Below are 20,333 nucleotides of genomic sequence, written 5' to 3'. Positions count from 1 at the left end.
TGTAAATTCTAAGTAGGCCTATAGATAATTGCAGCATTTGTTGTACTGTACTATATATATACCGATTTTAATAACCAAAAAAAAAAAAAAATTGTCCAGACAGGATGATTTAATTTCTGTATTACAGTAATGAGAATTTTAATGAGAATTTGAGGCAATTGTCATGGCAATAGTCACAACGTAAAACTCTTGCAGCTCATTTCATTTTCTTTGTGTAAAAGATCCTGAAAGTGCAGAAAATGTCTAATTTGATTTCAATTTTCAGTTTAATTTCTATGGAATCACATATATAAAGTATTTGGTAATGTACAAGAATGATACAGAATATTCAATGAATTTTGTTCTCTGATGCAGTACACAGAATTGCTAATATTATTTTGGTGAGAGAGTTGATCTTAAACAAAAATAACTTACACATGTGAGGGCAAGCAGGAATAGGCAGCAAAGGATGAATATGATATGTTGGGCAAAAAAAATTCCATGTTGAATTTAGGTGATTACCCCTCAAAGTTCTAAGATTAATTTACAGTATTGATACAAGCATGCTGCACGCACACTTGATATTTTATTGTTCCAATATCTGATAATGATTTGGGCTGCGCTTATACACTTAAACAAACTTGGTAAAAAATGGTCTGTATATGCAAGAGGTGTTTAAGATCACATGCTTTAGCCTTTTTTTTTCTTTCTTTTTTTTTTAAAGTGATCATTGTAACTTAATCTGTAACAAAGTAAATTATTATTGGGCCCTTTTTTCCTTTAGGATGCCCAGTAAAAATGGCACAATATCAGGATCTCTCTAGAATGACATGTAAAATACGCAATTTTTTTTTTTTCACAAGAACCATATTTTTTTAGCTACAGGCCTCTTTGAGCAGTATTTAATACATTCACAATATGAACTGAGAGCGAACTAAGGCTGTAAAGTTCGCACAAACACGTTCACAACAGTTAGTGTCCCAGTTTACAATATCTTACCCAAACTGCATTGAAGTAAAATTAAATAATAATAATAGAAATAACGTTGTAAACATTAACATCACATTCATCAAAGGCTGCACATAAACTCACTTTTGGAATACAGGATAGATCTATTATGTCAAACAGTCAACTGCAAATAATGGACAACATAATACAGGAAACTTTGGGCTTGATTATCAAACACTGCAAACTAACAGTTCTTGTGATATTTCCAGACAAATTCACCATGATATTATAATGTTCAAGTGACCATAGTTATAGTTATTAGCCTTTAAAATATTGACAGCAGCTTTTCAGCTGAGCATGAATGGGAAACTACCTTTTACTCTTTGTGATCTTCCAACCCATCAACATCAAAACCTTTGTCATGAGAAAGTGTTTTCAGATCTGGTTTCAGATCTGTGAAAACTGCAACTTAAATGGCTTCAGTTTAGTGTGGACGTGCATGTATCAGCAGAGCGTAATAAATGAAGGGTGTAAACATTTCAATCCTCAAAAGATCTATAAAATGGAGACACTTTAAATTATAAAAGGTGATGAATCACAAGGCATTGTTTGTGAAAATTGGCAACGATCATCTCCATGCAATGGCATCTGTCCCTAAAGCTTACTTGGTGTCTTTTCTTTTTGGTAAAATGGATTGCCATTCACTGTTGACATTTGCTTTTGTCAATATTCTCAGGTCCAAAAAGTGTTCCTGACAAAGAAAATTTTTTTCATTGCTAGAACACAAGAAAAGGAAGAATCCTTCATCTTCTTCGTTTTCAAAAGCCCAATCTCAACATACTGCACAGCAAAAAAGAAAAAGGAAAAAGCAAAACACTCCAGCTGATGCTTTGAGGAGTATAAAAGACAGAGAGCTTCCAGTCATCCCAAAATAGATCATATGATACAGCAGTTTTCCTGTGATAGGTCAGTTATGGCAGCAGTTGTCAAAATAAGAGTCCTTCTTTTGCCCGAGATCCACTCCTTTCTCTTCTGTGAGGATACAATATCAAATATTTTTATTTTATTTTATTTTATTTTATTTAAACAATATCACATTATTTTAACAATTCTATTCCTATTATTATTTACTTGCCTTAATAAAATTAGTAAATGAAATTATTAAATGCATTCAAAAGCTTTGGAAATTGATAAATACTCTTCAGCAGTATTGATTAAAGCAAAAAGAGCAACTTGTGTTTTTTTTTTCTATCAAAACTGTAGAAAATAGACAAAAACACTGGTGTACATCTGTAATTGAAAGCAAATCTGTTATTAAATAACTATTAAGGCCCGTTCACACAAAGCATGATAACTATTAACGACAAAAATATATTTCAAAAACCACACCACAACTATAATGATAACGACACAGAGGAACGATATTGTTGGAATCACTTTGAGAATTTTTTTTTTTTCCAGCTGATGAACGATAAAAACATTGACAGCCAATCAGAATTCATTCCACTTTAAAGAGCTTGAGCATTTAAAACGGCAGACGACAAACCTGCAGCACGCGCTTAGAATAAGCAGAGCATTATAGTTCGTTGGTGTGGATGCTAATATAGTTATCGTTGTTGGTGTGAACAGGTCTTTAGGCATCCAAGCCCATGTAGGTTAGGCAGGTATTTCCAAGCCTGTAAATCTTTGCACATACATTAAGATATCATTGTTGTGGGCTGTATCTTTGTTTCCCCACAAAGACAAGCAGTTTACCTAAGTCATTGTAATAAAAAGTCTCTGTGCTTTTCAGGCTTATGCTAAGCATCAAGTAACTGACAGAGTGTTATGATTGTTAGCAAATAGGTTAGCATGAAAGTTGATGTGCCTGAAACACAGGACCAGGTGTATAGTGTAAAAAAATAAATGTGTTGTTTCAAGTTTTATTTAGCGACAAATTCCCACCTTGCATGAACTCTAAAGCACAGCTACTGAAATCTTCAGCCATCTTCTGAAACACCTCATCTGTACAAAAAAAACAAGCAAGAAGTGAAACTTCTCGGTATCTAAATCACATGTTACACATAAGTAGTGCTCAACAGAGCAGATACACTGAAGTATCACTTACCAACATTTTTTCCTGTTTTGCTGGAGGTCTCAAAATGTTGAGCACCTATTTCTGCAAAGAAAAATTATAATGTTGATTTTTAAAAAATTGTTTGTTTTAATTGTTTTGCAATAGTTGCATGGAAAAACAAAAGCAGCTAAATTCATGCTTACCATCTGCGAAGTCTTGAACATCATGGAAGTCTACTTGCCGCACACTTCGATCGGCTTCAATTAGGTCACTCTTGGTACCACACAAATATATCTTGCAGTGCTGAAAATAAAATAATGTGTCAATAAAGTTGTGCTAAATAATCTTGAGATGTTCTTGTTTTTGTGAGACGTGGGTATATTTTACCTCTTCACAGTTCTGTAGCTCCTTCACCCAGAACCTGGCCCTTTTAAAACTGCTGCTGTCAGTCAAATCTAAGTGCAAATGTCAAAGACAACCACATATTTAAAATAAAATATTGATGTTACCCAACTTTTTCTCTTGTAAGGGACTCATTTTCTTATGACTATTTCCATGTACACTACCGTTCAAAAGTTTGGAGTCACTGACATTTTTAACAAAATAAATTACATTTTAAAATATCTTAAAACAGAAATCTGTTATTTTAAATCATAATATTTCAATACAATATTATTGTTTTGTTTTTTTTTTACTGTATTTTTAATGAAATAAATGCAAACTTGTTGAGCTTCTTTCAACATACAAAAAAATGTAATAGATCCCAAAATTTTGAAATACAAACCCATTTATAGTATATGAGAAAGAAATAGTATATGAGTGTGTGTGTGTGTGTAGCCCTGATTAACTTATTTTAACCAAGCCTAGCAGGACTCGTAACTACTGTAAAATGTACACAGAGTGAGCAAGTATGAGCCATTTACTTGCTCACAGTCACCTGACTGCTAGACTAGCTGCTACATGAAAAAAAAAAAAAGCCACTTTCTGTGTCAAACTGTGAAAGAGGGATATACCATAGCAGACAATGGCAGCACGGGCTCCTCTGTAATAGATTCTGCTCATGGCCTCGTAACGTTCAGACCCAGCAGTGTCCTGAGATTAAAGGAAACATATGAAGATATGAACATATGAAACCTATTACGTGGTTGACGAGCATATATAAAGACCCTAGTAACAACACTTACCCATATTCCCAGCGTAACCACTTTGTCACCGACATTGAGGGCTTTTGCAACAAACGCAGCCCCTATAGTCTTAATGAGACACAAAAAAAAAAAAAAAAAAAAAAAACACACATCAAGCCTAAAAACATCATATCAGGTCATTGTTAAAGAAATCATTGACATCAGTGGAAGGTGGCTTTACCTGTGGAGCTGGTTTATGTGACACATGATAGAGATAGCTGATACCCAGTCAAATGTACATCTTACACAAAAATGTCTTTAATGAGAGCAAACAATCTCAGATAATCTGAGAAAGGCCCAGCCTAATGACCATAACTAATTACTTCTTGAGGTGTCTATGCAAACGCATACTTACATTTTGATAAGGTCCCACAAGAAAGCGGCGATGTACGTATCTTTCCACCAGGCTGGTTTTACCAACACTCTCCTTGCCAAGCATGACCACTTTAGCATCCACTCGCATGGCAGTCATGATTATTTGGGTTTGTAGAAAAAGACACTAAAGAAAAATAAAATGGACATGGGTCCATTGTGTAGACATAATAATATATAGATACTGTAGATATGGACAGCATCATTCTTGTGAAAATGAAGAGTGCTTAATTGTTTTGAATGAGCACTTGTAGTACTTCAAATCTTGAAGGTATATTTTTAAAGACAAACAGTACTTGCAGGTAATATAATAATAATGAAAAAAGGCCACTTTAAGAGAGTAAACTTACAAGACTGTTTCTTAAAATGCTTAAGTACACTTTTAAAAATTGCACTTTGCAATAATGTCAAATTAAAAGTTTTTCTTTAAAGTACATTTTAAAACATTTTAAATGTTTTTGCTGTGTTTACATGTAGTACACTTATTTTGATGTGTTGACTAAGATGGTAAAGCACATTTGACATGTAAAGTACTTGATTTTACACACCTGTAGTGCATTATTCAATTTTACATTTAATATTAATATACTTTAAATGTACTAAATTGCAACGTCATTATTACAAATGTGTAATTACAAACGAATTTAAACAAATGACAAAAGTTTCATCATACAGTACACTTAAGTTATATTTCAAAGACAACAGAATTATGAAATTACATATACAGATCAGCTTAAGTCTTGCCAAAAAGCAGTTAGTTAAATTGAAGAGTATTCGATATAAATTTAAATTATACATCTTCATTTTCAAGTGTCCGAGAACATTACGTTTAGTAAGCATTTAAGCATATTATTTTAAAGTATATTATTTCCGTAATAAATATTATTATTATTGTTGTTTTTTTAAGTATGCTAAAATGTTGAAGTAGTGGAAGAAATCAGAGCTAGCTTTGGCTAATGCGCAGTTTCAGTATATCAAGCAAAATAGTAACCATGTGAAACACACTAGAGGTTTGTTGGCCTTCTCATATTTTTCACTTACCTGTGCTTTTACCGTATCAGTTGACGGGACTTCAGAGTGACTTTACTGACAGATAAATACTGTAAGTGGGTGGCTAATTGTTCAGTTAGCAATCCACATTGATGTGCCACTGAAAACTCCTAATACAATTAAAGACTACTTGATGAATAAATACAAGCAGCGAATCACAAGACACTTCAAACTGAGGACACGGTCAAAAATAAAATAATCGGTGATTGTTCACCGTAAAACGAAAGGAAAACAGCTTAGCTTACAACATCACTAAATACAGCAGAGATAGATAATTTCCGAGCCATGTTTTTTCCCGTTTACATGGGAATTACTACAGTAAATGGTCTGACAGATGTTAGATGTATTCGGTAGAAGAGGAACTGTAGTGTGTCTAGCTAGCTGGAATAAACTAGTGTATGTTTTTTTGTTTATATAGAGGAGGATGTGACTTCACTAGGGACAACGGTTGTGTCTCAAATAGCGATGTATGAATCGGGAAACAATCGTTCTTACGAGTCGGATCTTTTAATTGAATTGCTTGACGGATCAGAGTGAATCAGTTCCAACGTGGGATTTGCAGAAATGTCAGGAATAAAACGTACTGGAAATATGTTTATAACTTAATTTATGTTTATGAATTAGAGCTAATTATAGATTATTTTTAAAAAATTCAAGAATGTTTTTCACGCAAGCTGGATATTAATTCTAGTATTGTTTAATGTAAATGCTTATTATATTTAGGTTCAAAATAACTTTTTAGTGAGTTAAATCGTGACTGTAACGGACACATGAAATTTCAATAAATACTCGTAAACAACAGGTAATCGAAAAACATAATATGGCTTTATTGTAACGTTTACCGCTTGAAATATGCCACGCCGGGATGTCAAAGACCACGATATCTTTTTAAAATGAGTTGCTTGAAACGAACTGTTCGAAAGAACCGATTCGCTGAAATGATTCAGAAGTCATATCACTATAGGCACGTGCTGCAGTTTGGGCGCGTTGAATGTCTAAGCCGCTACTGATTGGATGCTCGAGTCACTTGGCGCGTCACAGTTGGCTGAATATTTGCATATCTCTCTGTGATTGGTTGCTTGTCTCCGCCACTCATTGTTTCTTCATCCACAGTGGCTGCGCTGCTTCGGCACCGCCTGTGGTGGCCTAAACGCTGTCTAGGTAGTCAACTCAGTACGTTTTGAAACACAACTCGAGCCTTCAAGGGGAGGAGAATCTGAGCTCATATGAAAATGGCGTCTCCGAAAACAGTGCCTAAAGATGCACAGGTAAGTAATGAATCAAAAACGGTTTTATTACTGTGGTATGCACCATTTATTGTTTTATAACAATAGCGATTAAAGCAGCACGTTTAAAGAGTGACTGTGTATTTTATTTGTCTTACTTATTCTTCTTTGTGCACACACATGCGTTAGCACGCTAACTGGTCCACTGTAATGCAGTGGTTTGAGTTTCAATTTGGCGCGATTCTAACACGTTGTGTTATAATTTGCCATATTTTTGTAAATTTGAAGGGGTTTTTTTATGTATGATGAATTTTACAAATGTAAAGTAAGATGTGTACTGGCGCATCGCTGCAAAGAACCTGCAACAGAGACTAGTTGATGCTAATATAGTATGCATAATATTTCCCTTTAGCACTTTTTGCTTTCTTATTTTACTATTATTTTTAAAGGTTATGATGCAGATTCTTAAAGACATGGGGGTCACGGAGTACGAGCCTAGAGTGATCAATCAAATGCTGGAGTTTACATACAGTAAGTCAGGATGCCTTTAATGAAATCAAAATTGGCAATTTTTATTTGTTCATGGAATATTGCAGCATTTATAATGATTGATTTATCCATGCAAATCATTATTTTTTTAATTCATGTGCTCTCGTAATCTTTAATCAAAACGACTTGCCCTCCCTCTTGCAACAAAATCACTTCTCTGATGACGTGTTTACTGGCGCGAAGGCGGGACAACCTGTCACTCACATGACATCACAGCAATGGCAAACCACAATCATCCAATCAATTCTCGATTGACAAAATCAAGTCCCGCCCTATGTTTTTTTTTCTTGTTCAAGAAGCCGCTTCACTCAGATATACGGAAGAAAAGACACACAACATCAGATCACAACATTTGCTTCATGCCAGCTTTTAAGTATTTTGTTAAATGCTTTTAGAGAAAATGTTAACACACTCCAGCAATAACTTTTCTGTACTAAAAAATCATCCAGTAACATTTTAACATTCCTCATGTTTTTCTACAGGATATGTAACCACTATTATCGAGGATGCAAAAATATATTCCACCCATGCCAAGAAGTCCACTGTGGATGCAGATGACATAAGGTTAGCAATCCAGTGTCGAGTGGATCAGTCGTTCACATCTCCTCCACCTCGAGATGTAAGTCTCTCTTGATGATTAATTCATAACTCATATGTGACTTAAGGTAATTAACAGTGCTGTTTGGTCCATGGTTTCAGTTTCTTTTGGACATTGCAAGGCAGAAGAACCAAACCCCTTTGCCCCTGATCAAACCGTACACAGGTCCACGCCTTCCACCAGACCGCTACTGTCTCACCGCACCAAACTATAGACTGAAGTCCTTGCAGAAAAAGGTATTACTTTAGATAATGTGATAATATACAGTTTTATTCAGTCTGGTATAAAAATTGGATTTGGTGATCTAGGGATACTTGTGATGTATTACTACAGTTATTGTACCTGTAGGGCAGTAGGTTTTTAACTTTTTATCCTTTTTATTATTTAGCTTTTTTTTTTCACTTTTTATCCACAACAAAATTCGAAGGCCATAGTTTTGTTTTTCAAAACGTATTTTATTTTAATCTATTTATACATTAATACATTTTTTGTTGATTTTAAAAAAAAAAAAAAAAAAAAAAAAACTTTTTTTACCAAAGGAATTTACAAAAGTGCAGTCACAATTTTCAGCAAAACATTTTTTCTATTGGTCAACACGGCAAATTCATATAACCAACTTGAATTGCAAAATCATTGGGGAATTTTTTTTTTCATTGGGGAAGTCACATGCTCTTCTATCGAAATGAATGGATTTTATATTTGCATAAATAGTAAAATGTATATTCATTTTTAAAATGCATATGGCCATTTATTATGACCTTTCCAATTTTTAAAAAGTGTTATTTTACTATCTTACTAAAGTAGATGGATACTATTGTATTTTTATTAATATTTTTAATTAATGGTTTTTATGATTTCAGTTTTTAGTCAGACTATAATAAACCTGATAGTAACTTAAAATTCAATTTCCTCATATCTAGGTTTTTCTAGACTGTGGGAAATCCTGGTTCTTCAAATAAAACAAATAAATTAATGTACAGTCTGATATGGTTCTGATTTGAATGTTTAGGTGTCTTCATCTGCGGGCAGGATAACAGTGCCACGGTTGAGCGTGGGGGCCGTGTCCAGTAGGCCAAGCACTCCAACTCTTGGTCAGTTATTCTAAATGCTTTTTGTATAAACTGAAATTTCTCAAGCATCTAAATGCACTGAGTTTTCAGGACACTTTACATGCTCACGATTTCCAGCATACATTAATTGAGCTAACTTCTTACAAGAAAAGCTTTTAGTAGTTTTCCTTTGTGTCTTGTCATTGTTGAATGAGCAAGATCTAAAACTCCATTTTCAGGATCCTCATTGTGTTTTGCAGGTACTCCATCAGTGCAGACAGTGGGGACAAAAGTGGGAACACCAGTGTCACTGACCGGCCAGCGCTTCACTGTTCAGATTCCCAACTCACAGGCTGCCTCTGTCAAATCAGGTACCAGTTTCCACTTTAGAACAAGCAGTTCTCCTTGTATGTTCTTTTTATATATTAAAGGATTAGTTCACTTCAGAATTAAAATTTCCTGATAATTTGCTCACCCCCATGTCATCCAAGATGTTTGTCTTTCTTTCTTCAGTTGAAAAGAAATAAAGGATTTTGAGGAAAACATTCCTGGATTTTTCTCCATATAGTGGATTTCACTATATGGACAGGTTGAAGGTCTAAATTGCAATTTCAATGCAGCTTCAAAGGGCTTCAAACAACAAGTTTTTCATCCTACCGCAGTACTTCCGCCTACGTCACATGTGACTTTTCCAACATGGTTATGTAATGCGTGGCGCATCGCAGAGCTAGTGCAAGATGAGCATTTGTGGTTAAAAAGTGTATACATTTTAATTTTTTTTTTTTAAAATGACGATCATTTCTCTAGATATGACCCTTATTCCTTGTCTGGGATTGTGTAGAGCCCTTTGAAGCTGCATTGAAACTGCAGTTTGGACCTTCAACCCGTTGTACCCCAATGAAGTCCACTATATGGAGAAAAATCCTGGAATGTTTTCCTCAAAATCCTTAATTTCTTTTCAACTAAAGAAAGAAAGACATAAACATCTTGGATGACATGGGGGTGAGTAAATTATCAGGAAATTTTAATTCTGAAGTGAACTAATCCTTTAAGGGCCATGGGAAGATTTTGTGCCAAATCAGTGAGCAGGTCAAAAGTTAAGCTGTTGATTGAGTTACAGTACCTGTAAAAAGTTTGGAAACATTAAAATTTTTTTATGTTTCTGAAAGATGTCTCTTATGCTCACCAAGGCTGCATTTATTTAATCAAATGTTTTCCATTTTAATACATTTAAAAATGTAATTTATTCCTTTTTAATGACAGCTGACTTTTCAGCATCATTACATCAGAAATCATTCTAAAATGCAGATTTGCTGCTCAAGAAACATTTCTGATTATCAATTTTTAAAACAGTTTTTGCTGCTTAACATTTTTGTGGAAACAATGATACCATTCAAACATTTGTGATAAGATTTAAAAAAGAGAAATTAATACTTTTATTCATCATAAGTTGATCAAAAAGTGTCAGTGAAGACATTTGTAATGGTATAAATAAACTCATCATGCTGCCTTATTCATGTTCATTGAACTTTCTATTCATCAAAGAATCCTGAAAAATGTATCTGAGTTACTAGAAAAATGTTAAGCAGGACAACTGTTTTCAACATTGATAATAAGAAATGTTTGTTGAGCAGCAAATCAGCATATTAGAATGATTTCTGAAGGATCATGTGACATTGAAGACTGGAGTAATGATGCTGAAAATCTAGCTTTACCATCACAGGAATAAATGTTCCACAACTACTTCCGCGTTCTACTTATTACAATGCAGGAGTTTCCGGTAACAGCATTCAGTGCACCTACATACATGAGAATGCAGATTATTACTATATTACTTTTATGGTTGTCAGTTTATTAGAACAATGAATAATGTTCTCTGCGTTAACATGAATTATCTTGAACCTGCTGAAATGTTCCTATAAATATATTTTCTTTCTAACTGTGCATTCTGATAAAAGAAAAAATTTATTTCCCCACTAACCTGCCGCAGTCCAGTGCCTGTCTTCTCATTAACATAAATACTGATCATATTTCATACCTGTTGAGTTTAAAATTTTAAATGAATTTGACTGATAAAAAGGATTTCTTGTGTGTTATATTTAATTAATCTTAATTCATAATATATTTAATTAATCTTAAAGTAACGGGTTAACAGCACTACTACTTTGAATATTAAGAATTTTTGCATAAATGTAAATTACATTTTGGAAGAGTTCTTTACACAGTAATCATCAGAACATCTTTTCTCCTGCCTCTGAAAATGTCCAGATTTTTAAATCTTCTTTCAGACACTCATTTTAAGTGGCGTTGTCCATTGCAGTTAAAAATATAAAAATATATATTAATTTGTAATAATATTTCACAATATTACGTTTTTTACTTTTTATTATTATTATTATTATTATTATTAAATAAATGCAGCCTTGGTGAGCATAAGAGACTTCTTTCAAAAACATTAAACTGTGATGTAACATTAATTATGAATGATTTAATTTTTTATTCACAGCTACTCCTACCACTCCCACGGTTCAGAACGTCCTCATCAACCCCTCTCTCATCGGCTCCAAGAACATCCTTATTACTACAAATATGGTGTCACAGAATTCATCTAGTGACTCTGCGTCTTTAAAGAGGAAGCATGAAGATGAGGATGACTATGATGCTTTATGACCTGCTGTGGTTTCTTACTAGTATGGAAGAAAAAGTGATTCTGTAAATAAGCATTTGATAACTCTGAATTTGCCTTTCAGTAGTCTTGTCTTGTTTAGAATATTACCATTACATATTACCATTTATTGTTCATTTTTGTAAGTAAAAAAATAAATTAAATAAATTGATAAATTGTGTGTTTGGTTATTTCACAGATTTCATTTAGTAGTTGAGGTAGTTAACAATGGTGCAAAAAAAAAATTCTTGATCACCCTGAGCCAGTTTAATCACTTAATTAAGGGCAATTTAATTATTTGGATAATTTCATAAATCATAATATTAGGTGTAAATAAAATGTAATTAAAATACATAAAATAAATTCAATTATTTCTAATGAAATCAATGGAATGCCAGCAGAGGGAGCTGGTTACACAAGTGCTTTTACTCCAGGATTCTGATACTGATGTATGCTGATATACTGATATAATTTAGAGGCAGCAAATGAGATGTGCAGTTTGTGAATTCGTCCACTGGCCAAGTGTACAAAGGTGTATCTGTAGCTCGCCTGGTAAAGCATGGTGCTAGCAGTAAAATTGTTTCTCTTGTGTATTATTTACATATTTTAAAATGGTATTAAATATGTATTTCAAAGTGTGTTTTTTTTTCTAGATTGAGAACGAATGAAAATAAATGATGTTGAGCTCATTTTAAGGTAATTAGTTTGAATATACTCATTGCACATACTTCATTTGTGCATCCCAAGCATGTTAACTAAAGCGGAAAACAGATTTTATTGAACCAGAAAAGAAGGGACTTTTTTTTTTATTAAGACTTTATATCCTTTTTTTTTCATTCTGTTTAGTTCTAATGGTTTAGCTTTAGTCTTTTAAATGCGCCAGTCTTCTGATTGCATAAAACGGTGAAACATCCTTTGGTCGTGTCGAGGTGCCATAGTGCAACTGTTTGCTGTTTACTTCACTATCCAGTCACGTAGACTCTTACGTAAACGTCAAGAGCAGCTGTGTGATTGGCTGAAGAGAGTGTCAATCAAATCTCCTTCATCCAATAGACTCGTTACTCGCTCTCAAACTATGGCGGCCATGTTGTGTCCGCGGGGGATTGGAGGCTGCTCGGAACTGAGTCTGTCTTCAGTTGGGAGTATATGGTGAGGCTCTCGGGCTTGAACTCGTCTGGGTTTTACACCATCAGAGATCTACACTCCTCGCCATGAGCCGTCCGTCCTCTACGGGTGGTGCGGCCGGGGGACTCGGAGCTGGTAAAGCAGGAGGAAGTAAGCATGGAGGTTCTGGAGGAACAACCGCCTCTGCTGCCGCCGCCGCTGCAGCTGCTGCCGCCGCGGCCGCAGCAGCAGCCGCCGCGGGGGTATCTGGCTCTGTCCCGGGCTCTGGTACTGTGCCCGCGGCCGCTGTAGCCCTTCCAGCCGCTGCCCTACCAGGACAGTCAGCCGAACTGACAGCGTTGTTTGAATGCCCGGTGTGTTTCGACTATGTGCTGCCTCCGATCTTGCAGTGCCAGGCTGGGCACCTGGTGTGTAACCAGTGTCGGCAAAAGCTCAGCTGTTGTCCAACCTGTCGCGGCCCTCTTACGCCGAGCATAAGGAACTTGGCAATGGAAAAAGTTGCATCTACTCTGCCGTTTCCGTGTAAGGTAAGAACAACCCCGTAGCACTGGTGAAATGCATTCACAGTTGTCATAACCAATCCAAAGTTGCCTGGAAGATTGTTTCATTCAGTACTATGATGGCACACAGGCAGCCATGAGTTTAGGAAGTATGGTCATATTGTGTAACTTAAGCTCAGATGCCACAGGTATATAACATCAAGCCAAGAAGATGCAGCGCTTCTCCTTCATTTATATTTTCAGTCAACTTTTGCTTATATTTGCATTGACATCCAGCTGAACTGTCTATTTTTTTGTTAAAATACGTTAATCTATTCTTTATTCTAATAGCTTAAAATGCTTTACTTCTTAGATATCATATCACTAAAATTCAAAACGATATTTTGAGCTTCTCGACCAAAGCCGACATATAAACATTGTCTCAGCCAATGGCTTGTGTTTGGGGGCGGGGTTATCTTTTAGTTCAACAAATGACAATAGAGAGGCGGGGAATGTTTGGGAAACCTGTTTGGGAACAATTATTTTTGTATTTCCGTTTGGTGACACTAGGGGTGCAGAAATTACACTTTAGCTTTAAAATTTGAGATAGAGGCATAGGCTGTGTCCGAAATCGCCCCCTGTATCCTCATTCACTCCCTGTATCCTCATTCACTCCCTATATCCTCATTCACTATTCCCTACATTAGTCCACTAATAGTTCTCGAGGGAGTGAATGAAAATGAGTGAGCGAATTCGGACACTGGGTGTGCCGCTTTTGCATAGTTTGTGTTTGCTGTTTAATAATTATTTGAAACTTAGCAAACTGGCAGCTCCAGTAGTAAGATGAAAAGATTTATCTTGAACTCTATCATGGGAACTGTGTGAGCCTTAATTAAAGGGGTCATGAACTGTGTTGTTTTATTGTTTCATAATGTTTCCTGGGGTGCGCTTATAATGTTAGTATGCTTTTTATATCAAAATTTGACACAATTTAGAAATAAAAGGCATTTTTCCTACCCTGATTTTAGCCCTCTTATTTGAACGCTCTGTTTTCAGGCTGGACAAGTCAATGCTCATGTGTGGTCCTAAGCGTGAATTTCAGGTTTCTATGGGAACTGGAGCTTTTAACGCCAACTGCAGTGACGTAATGACTTTATCAATCAGCGATTGGCTCTTTTACTTAGAAGACGGACATATTCCACCATACTGCGTGTTGCAGTTTCTCCTATTCATAACTAATAGGAGTGAACTGTCTTTCTATATCTATAATCATTGGTATTACTCTCTCGAAAACTTTTAGCATGTTTTTACTATTACAGCTCTCAAGGTTAACGTGAAAAAGCATTACATTTAGATCTATGGCATTATATTCGGCATGACTCTCACAGTGCTTTATGGGTATTCTCTGGCCGTTGAGTGTACATCAGTTGTACACTCATTATTGCATTTGGCATTAAATGGTTTCGGACACCACTACAAATGGCTGTCCCTTCAAATAGTGCCCTATTTAAGGGTATGGGGGTGATTTTGGACACATCCATAGTTTCACAGCCCCCCCATCATACTCTTCTTTTTTTTTTATTGTTATGGATATACGTATATAAATTGTCTTTACTTGCAGTACAGAGTTGTTCACAGGCTGTTTGCGCAATAAAGAGCTGCCTTATCGCATACGATTCAAAACATTTTCAGGTTTTGTTTGCTACAATGGATTGTAGGTAAATATCCATCTCATCCAGTGCTTTGTTTTTTTATTTTAGAAAGTATACTGTTATTATTTCGGTGTGAGAAAACGCTGCAAACAATTCAGTGCTTGACTGATGTGTCCAAATGAACCAAAATGAATCACAAATATTTTCAAACTTTTTTGCAAACCTATTTGACCAATTAGCAGTCCCACCAAGATTTCATGATTTTTTTTATTCTTTTATTTATTTTTCAGATTTTTGTGATCAAATGACTAATGACTGATTTTGTGGTGTAATTTCCAGAATTTTGCAGAAGATCTTCATTGTTTTATAATTATACCACCACATAGTAGATGTACAGTCATCATACAGGCCGGAAAAAGAATTTCATCTTTCATAAGATAATGGCAAATTATGGAGGATTGCAAAAAATGCGTCTTTTTTTTTTTTTTTTTTTTGGAGGGCCTGAATTGATCAAAAGAGTGATTCATTTGTGAGTACATATCTAGTTCTGATTCTAAACCGCTGATAGAAAACACAAAACGTAATTACTGAAATATTATCAGGGAGAATTAGAATTTCCATTGTCAGACAAGGATCGGTCATGTTTTACTGGGGTAATTACTTGAACCAAGTTTGATTGCTTGGTTTAAACATAAGGGCCTGGTTTCAGAAACAGTGCTTAGCCTAATCCAGGATTAGGCCTTAGTTCAATTAGGATATTTAAGTAGTTTTTATAAAAGTACACTAGAAAAAAACATTACTGGTGTGCATCTTGAGACAAAACAATGGCACTGACATATTTTAAGATATATCAGGACAACTTGCTTTCAGTTAAAACAGCTCAAACATGCATTTTAGGCTAGGACTAGCTTAAGCCTTGTCTGTGAAACCGGGGGAAGAAGTCTTATTAAAACCTTACTTAACTTGGTTTTGACTTGGAAAGATCTGAATTCACTCTGGATTAGTTCTAGCTCTTACTGCATATTAAACACAAAGTTCAGTTCACATTTTTATTTTCCCCCATACAACTGCAGTGTGTTGTAGCTTTTTGGGCAGCTTGAGCTTAACGTTTTCTTTTGACTGACCTGAAACACCTTGATTGCATCATCAGTACATTAAAGTTGTATTCTCTGTGTTATCACTGGTGAAAGTTGATCACTGCTCTTGTTCCCTGGGGTAATGTTTCCTCCTTACAGTGGCTGTAATCAGGGCATGGCAACTGGTATGTGATGTAGTGCAGTCTCTAGAGTCTCTGATACAAGCCACCAGTAAAGGAAAGTAACCCTCAACATTTGTAGTGAAAGTACAGCTGGCTCCACTGTTGTTTCAGCAAAGGGCTTTGTCAGGTAGTTATTCAGTGCTCTGTACTAACAGCATTAAAGTATATATGGGACCTAGGGCTGGACGATATGGCCAAAAAAAATGATCACGGTTAAATTTTTCATATCAGTCGATGTCAAAAATTATCACTCAATATAAATATCAATATAATAAAATTCGACAAGAATATCCCACATTTCTGCCACAATGCCATGGTGCAGTTAGTGTTACTACAGTAAGTCCATGGTAAATGATGGCGAATGCGATTTGTAGATTGAAAAGCTGATTGTATTGAGCACAGTGTTTCTCCTGTTTATCAGCTCTGTTTCATCTGGCTTTAATTCACCGAGACATTTGTGTTCCTTGCTGAATTCAAGCGCTTCTCACCTGATCTCACGGCACTGTTTAGCGGTCACCTGACCGAGACAGATCAGCGAGTAAATGCATCTGCACTAGTAAGGTTTCGATGCGCTACCATTTGAATTTTGAGCCAAGCGAATAAATGGTCTGTGTGGCGCGGTTTCGTTACGCTTTTGGCACATAAACATTATATCGAACATTTATCGATATCTTGTCATCGTTATATCAAGGAAAATTATATAGCTATATTTATAGTTATCGTTTTATCGCCCAACCCTAATGGGACCTCAGTTTTTAGTGGAGGGATTTGTGAAAACACGTGCAGCACATAGCACAATTGTATTACATTTTATTCATTTTATTAGTTTGATCTCTCTGACCCTTGAAATTAAACAAATAAATTCTTATTGCAGTTTGGGTTCAATAAATTGTATTTTTGGACTGGGAATGACAGTGAGACTTGAAAGTTATATAGTATATTTTTTTAAGAGGTCAAAAAAATATTTCTCATGAATTTGCCTATTTAAGATGCTTTTAGAGGTTTGACTATATTACTATATTTCTTCTGCTGAACAAAAAAGAAGAGATTTTGAAGAATGTTGATAACTAAACAGTTTTGGTTACCATTTGCTTGATTTCATGGACAAAAAACAAACAAACACTAAAGCATTTCTAAAAAATAGCTTTTAAAAATAGCTTCTAAAAAATAGAATAAAGTAAGTCATACAGGTTTAGAACAGCATGAGGGTGAGTAAATGATGATTAGTTTTTTGGGTGAAAATAATAGGATTAAAAAAATGTTTTAAGTCAACATGAGGGCACAGTATGTACTGTTTTTAATATGCTTTCCTGGCTATCTTTGCATTGATGCATGTTATTCTAAATGTAAACAAAAAAATTTGCCGTTCTAGCTGCTTTGTATACAGGGGTTACCAGGGTAAAGTTATATTTCTGTTGTTCCATAAGCAAGTCAATTTGCATTTTCATTCAACCCACAACAAATTTTCACTTGACTTGCTGATTACATTACTTGGCCACTGCGGCACCGCCCCACATACGTTTTGCTTTTTTATAGAAATAAAAACCATATAGTTCATTTGGGCAATGGATGCTACATTTATAACCTGAAAGTGTCTGCTCTGTTCCATAGCAAAGTGCAGCATGAGTCAGATTTCACCTCTTTCGTGTGAAGAGAGTAAGGAGAGATGACTGACAAGACGATGTCGGAGGACTTGGTGCATAACATTGACAAATATGTTATCTTGTAAAATGTGCGGTCGGCATCGCCGCTCCATATACTCAGAGTACACGTGATTGCGAAAGCAATTTCAATAACCCACATATTCATAGCGACCGCCTGATGCTTGCAAATTATATACAATATCTTCCCTCCATGCCCTAACCGATGGATAAAAAAAAGCAAATGTGCATTCTAAAATATAAACATTATCACACATAATTTTAAATATAATCATAAGAATATAAATATAATTATTTATTTATAATTTTGACATCTCTTTTCTTAAAAAAAGTTTGAAACCTGAAATGTGAGGTTTATGATTTTATAAAACTTTTTTTAAACTTTATTTGAACTGTAATGTTGTTTAAAGGTGCACTATTTAACTTTTGTGTACAAAATTAGCAACATTTAAATAATAGTCAATAAATCATAAATCCTTTGTCAAAAACATGTTCTTGTCTTACCCTGATTAACTATGGTAAGCCTATTATAAGTGTTTATATTTTAGACCTGTTGGGCTGGTTTTCGTGGGAAATTGCGCACATGTGTCTCTCGCCTGTGCTTCTTGTCATATCCGTAAATAGAGAAAAGTTGCTCTGGCTACTTTGACATGTGTAGGGTGTAGGAGTTGGCATAGGTTAGTTGTCACAATGAGAAAGAAAGGTTGACGTGGAGCATGTTAAATCTCAAACCTCCGGGGAATCAACCGTTTAAAAAAAAAAAAAATGAAGCTGAAGCTGAACAGAGGGGAAAAAAGAGAACGCGACAGAGCTCGTAATAAAATGAGAATCAACATTGTCTTGGCTTTTTAGAGATTGCGAGAACTGAAGGATTTGAAATGTTGTAAAGGCAACATGGAGATGGTGTTTTTATTACTTGACAGGTGAATAAGGTATTTTATTGAACAGATAAATTGCCATATGTAGCTCTCTAACAGAGTTCATTGTAAAGCAGTAAAGCATTATCTATTGTGAAGGGTCATATTTATCCGCACAGTCACGCGGCGCCAAAGCACAACCAAAACAACTTTCTTCCACAAAATGCATGCAGTTTTGTTTTTTAGTTAGTTCTCCCAAAAATGAAAATTCTATCATCATTTATTTACACACACTCATGTCGTTTTCAAACCCGTAAGACTTTCATTCATTTTCAAAAACATGTTTTAATGAAATCAGAGAGATTTCTGTCCCTTCATTGACAGTACGCAACTACCACTTTGACGCTTCAAACAATTTATAAAGAGATATATATAAAGAGATTGTAAAACTAATCAGTATGAATTTAGCTGTATAGTCCAAATTTTCTGAAGAGACACGATCCCTTTATATGATAAACAGATTGAATTTAGGCTTTTATTCACATATAAACTTTGATCAGTGCATACATCAGATATGGTAAACGGAAGCTCAAGCATGTTTGCTTGACGTGCGAGAACCAAAGAGGTTCATTCTCGTGTGTCAAACAAGTACGGTTGAACGGATGTTTATGTTCACTGATCAGTGTTTTTATATGTGGAAAAAAAAAAAAGAAAAAAGAAAAAAAAAAAAAGCCTACATTTTATCATATAAAGCCAGTGGTTCCCAAACTTTTTAGAGTGGTTTACCATCCTTTTGTGTACCCCTTCTCTTCCACAGACTGCAGTCATACCTTTTCCATTAAAGGACAATATTTGCCCCCTAAATTAATTTTCCAGTGCATTTTTTTTTTTTACGTTTTATAAATAACTTTATAAAATAAATAATGTTTTAAATAAAAAAAAGTTTAATAGAGAAATATGCAATGATGATGATAACTAAGTGAGGCTTTTAAATATTAAACTAAAACCGCTAGTAGGTGGCGGTAAGTCACTGTCTTAATGAACAAGTCATCAAGTCATTCATTCATTCAGTAACGAAGCAAATAGCTGTATGAATGAATGAATGAATCATTGAATGATTGACTCTCACGATTTGTTCATAGCTGCAGAATTGTTCACGAAACACCGTTGTGTGCTGTAGTTCTGCTGTGGCTTTCGCCGGAACTATTATTTTGTTGCAAAATAGAGTAACTGACAGTACTGTGTTTAAAATGCATGTTTTGTTTGTTGACCTGTTGTATAATAATAAATGTCATGTTTGCAATCATTTGGATATTTAGGAACAATTGTATTTGTTATCAACTTTAAATACAAGAACTCACACAGGGTATGTTTTTGTATCGAAGAAAGTTTGATTCTTAAATCGATCTTAATCCACTCTGTGCCTGTATTTGTTCATGTGAGTAAGTGCCAAATCCCCACTTTTACAAAGGTGCATTGTCGAGAACGGCAGTAGCTTAATGTAGCGCGATTTGCTAGGGCAGCAATACTCTGCACGCAATCTGTCATATGCACGCTGCATGTGTGGATGCAGTTAGTTTTCACCGCAAAAGATGAGGTAATTTGAATGATTGTCATGTATTTAT

At 35.1% G+C, this 20,333-nt stretch overlaps 3 protein-coding genes across 3 annotated transcripts in view; 2 read left to right on the top strand and 1 right to left on the bottom strand.

Annotated features, from left to right (window-relative positions):
* Nucleotides 1-247: 247 nt before the first annotated feature.
* rab24 (RAB24, member RAS oncogene family) lies at nucleotides 248-6,025 on the bottom strand. Its single transcript, XM_051878189.1, has 9 exons — nucleotides 5,581-6,025; nucleotides 4,523-4,666; nucleotides 4,168-4,236; nucleotides 3,997-4,075; nucleotides 3,371-3,438; nucleotides 3,187-3,286; nucleotides 3,035-3,085; nucleotides 2,872-2,931; nucleotides 248-1,959 (listed from the first exon to the last, which is right to left on the bottom strand). Exons 2-9 carry the CDS (start codon nucleotides 4,637-4,639, stop codon nucleotides 1,895-1,897), a joined length of 609 nt encoding a protein of 202 aa, XP_051734149.1. The 5' UTR covers nucleotides 4,640-4,666; nucleotides 5,581-6,025; the 3' UTR covers nucleotides 248-1,894.
* Nucleotides 6,026-6,700: 675 nt separating this feature from the next.
* On the top strand, nucleotides 6,701-11,852 carry taf9 (TAF9 RNA polymerase II, TATA box binding protein (TBP)-associated factor). Its single transcript, XM_051878188.1, has 7 exons — nucleotides 6,701-6,857; nucleotides 7,265-7,346; nucleotides 7,847-7,983; nucleotides 8,064-8,198; nucleotides 8,972-9,053; nucleotides 9,272-9,382; nucleotides 11,518-11,852. The coding sequence occupies exons 1-7, from the start codon at nucleotides 6,816-6,818 to the stop codon at nucleotides 11,679-11,681; spliced, it is 753 nt and encodes a 250-aa protein (XP_051734148.1). The 5' UTR covers nucleotides 6,701-6,815; the 3' UTR covers nucleotides 11,682-11,852.
* Nucleotides 11,853-12,729: 877 nt separating this feature from the next.
* Nucleotides 12,730-20,333, top strand: part of siah2l (seven in absentia homolog 2 (Drosophila)-like) — a 39,764-nt gene continuing 32,160 nt past the window's right edge. The window contains exon 1 of the mRNA XM_051878184.1: nucleotides 12,730-13,328. Coding sequence (XP_051734144.1) covers nucleotides 12,888-13,328 — 441 coding nt within the window. The 5' untranslated portion in view covers nucleotides 12,730-12,887. The remainder of the gene's footprint in view (nucleotides 13,329-20,333) is intronic.

The sequence above is a fragment of the Ctenopharyngodon idella genome, chromosome 21 (genome assembly GCF_019924925.1).
Source record: "Ctenopharyngodon idella isolate HZGC_01 chromosome 21, HZGC01, whole genome shotgun sequence".
Lineage (NCBI taxonomy): Eukaryota > Metazoa > Chordata > Actinopteri > Cypriniformes > Xenocyprididae > Ctenopharyngodon > Ctenopharyngodon idella.
Note: the sequence above shows the minus strand (reverse complement) of the source record. Positions and strands in the feature narration are given on the sequence as shown.

Excerpts from the sequence above, each read along its gene's own strand:
- rab24 (XM_051878189.1), bottom strand. The coding sequence starts at position 4,639 with ATGACTGCCATGCGAGTGGATGCTAAAGTGGTCATGCTTGGCAAGGAG. Across the intron at positions 3,287-3,370 it reads AGCTACAGAACTGTGAAGAG|CACTGCAAGATATATTTGTG; the intron begins GTAAAATATACC and ends TTTTATTTTCAG. Across the intron at positions 1,960-2,871 it reads TGCTTTAGAGTTCATGCAAG|AAGAGAAAGGAGTGGATCTC; the intron begins GTGGGAATTTGT and ends GTATCCTCACAG.
- taf9 (XM_051878188.1), top strand. The coding sequence starts at position 6,816 with ATGAAAATGGCGTCTCCGAAAACAGTGCCTAAAGATGCACAG. Across the intron at positions 7,347-7,846 it reads AATGCTGGAGTTTACATACA|GATATGTAACCACTATTATC; the intron begins GTAAGTCAGGAT and ends GTTTTTCTACAG. Across the intron at positions 8,199-8,971 it reads TGAAGTCCTTGCAGAAAAAG|GTGTCTTCATCTGCGGGCAG; the intron begins GTATTACTTTAG and ends TTGAATGTTTAG.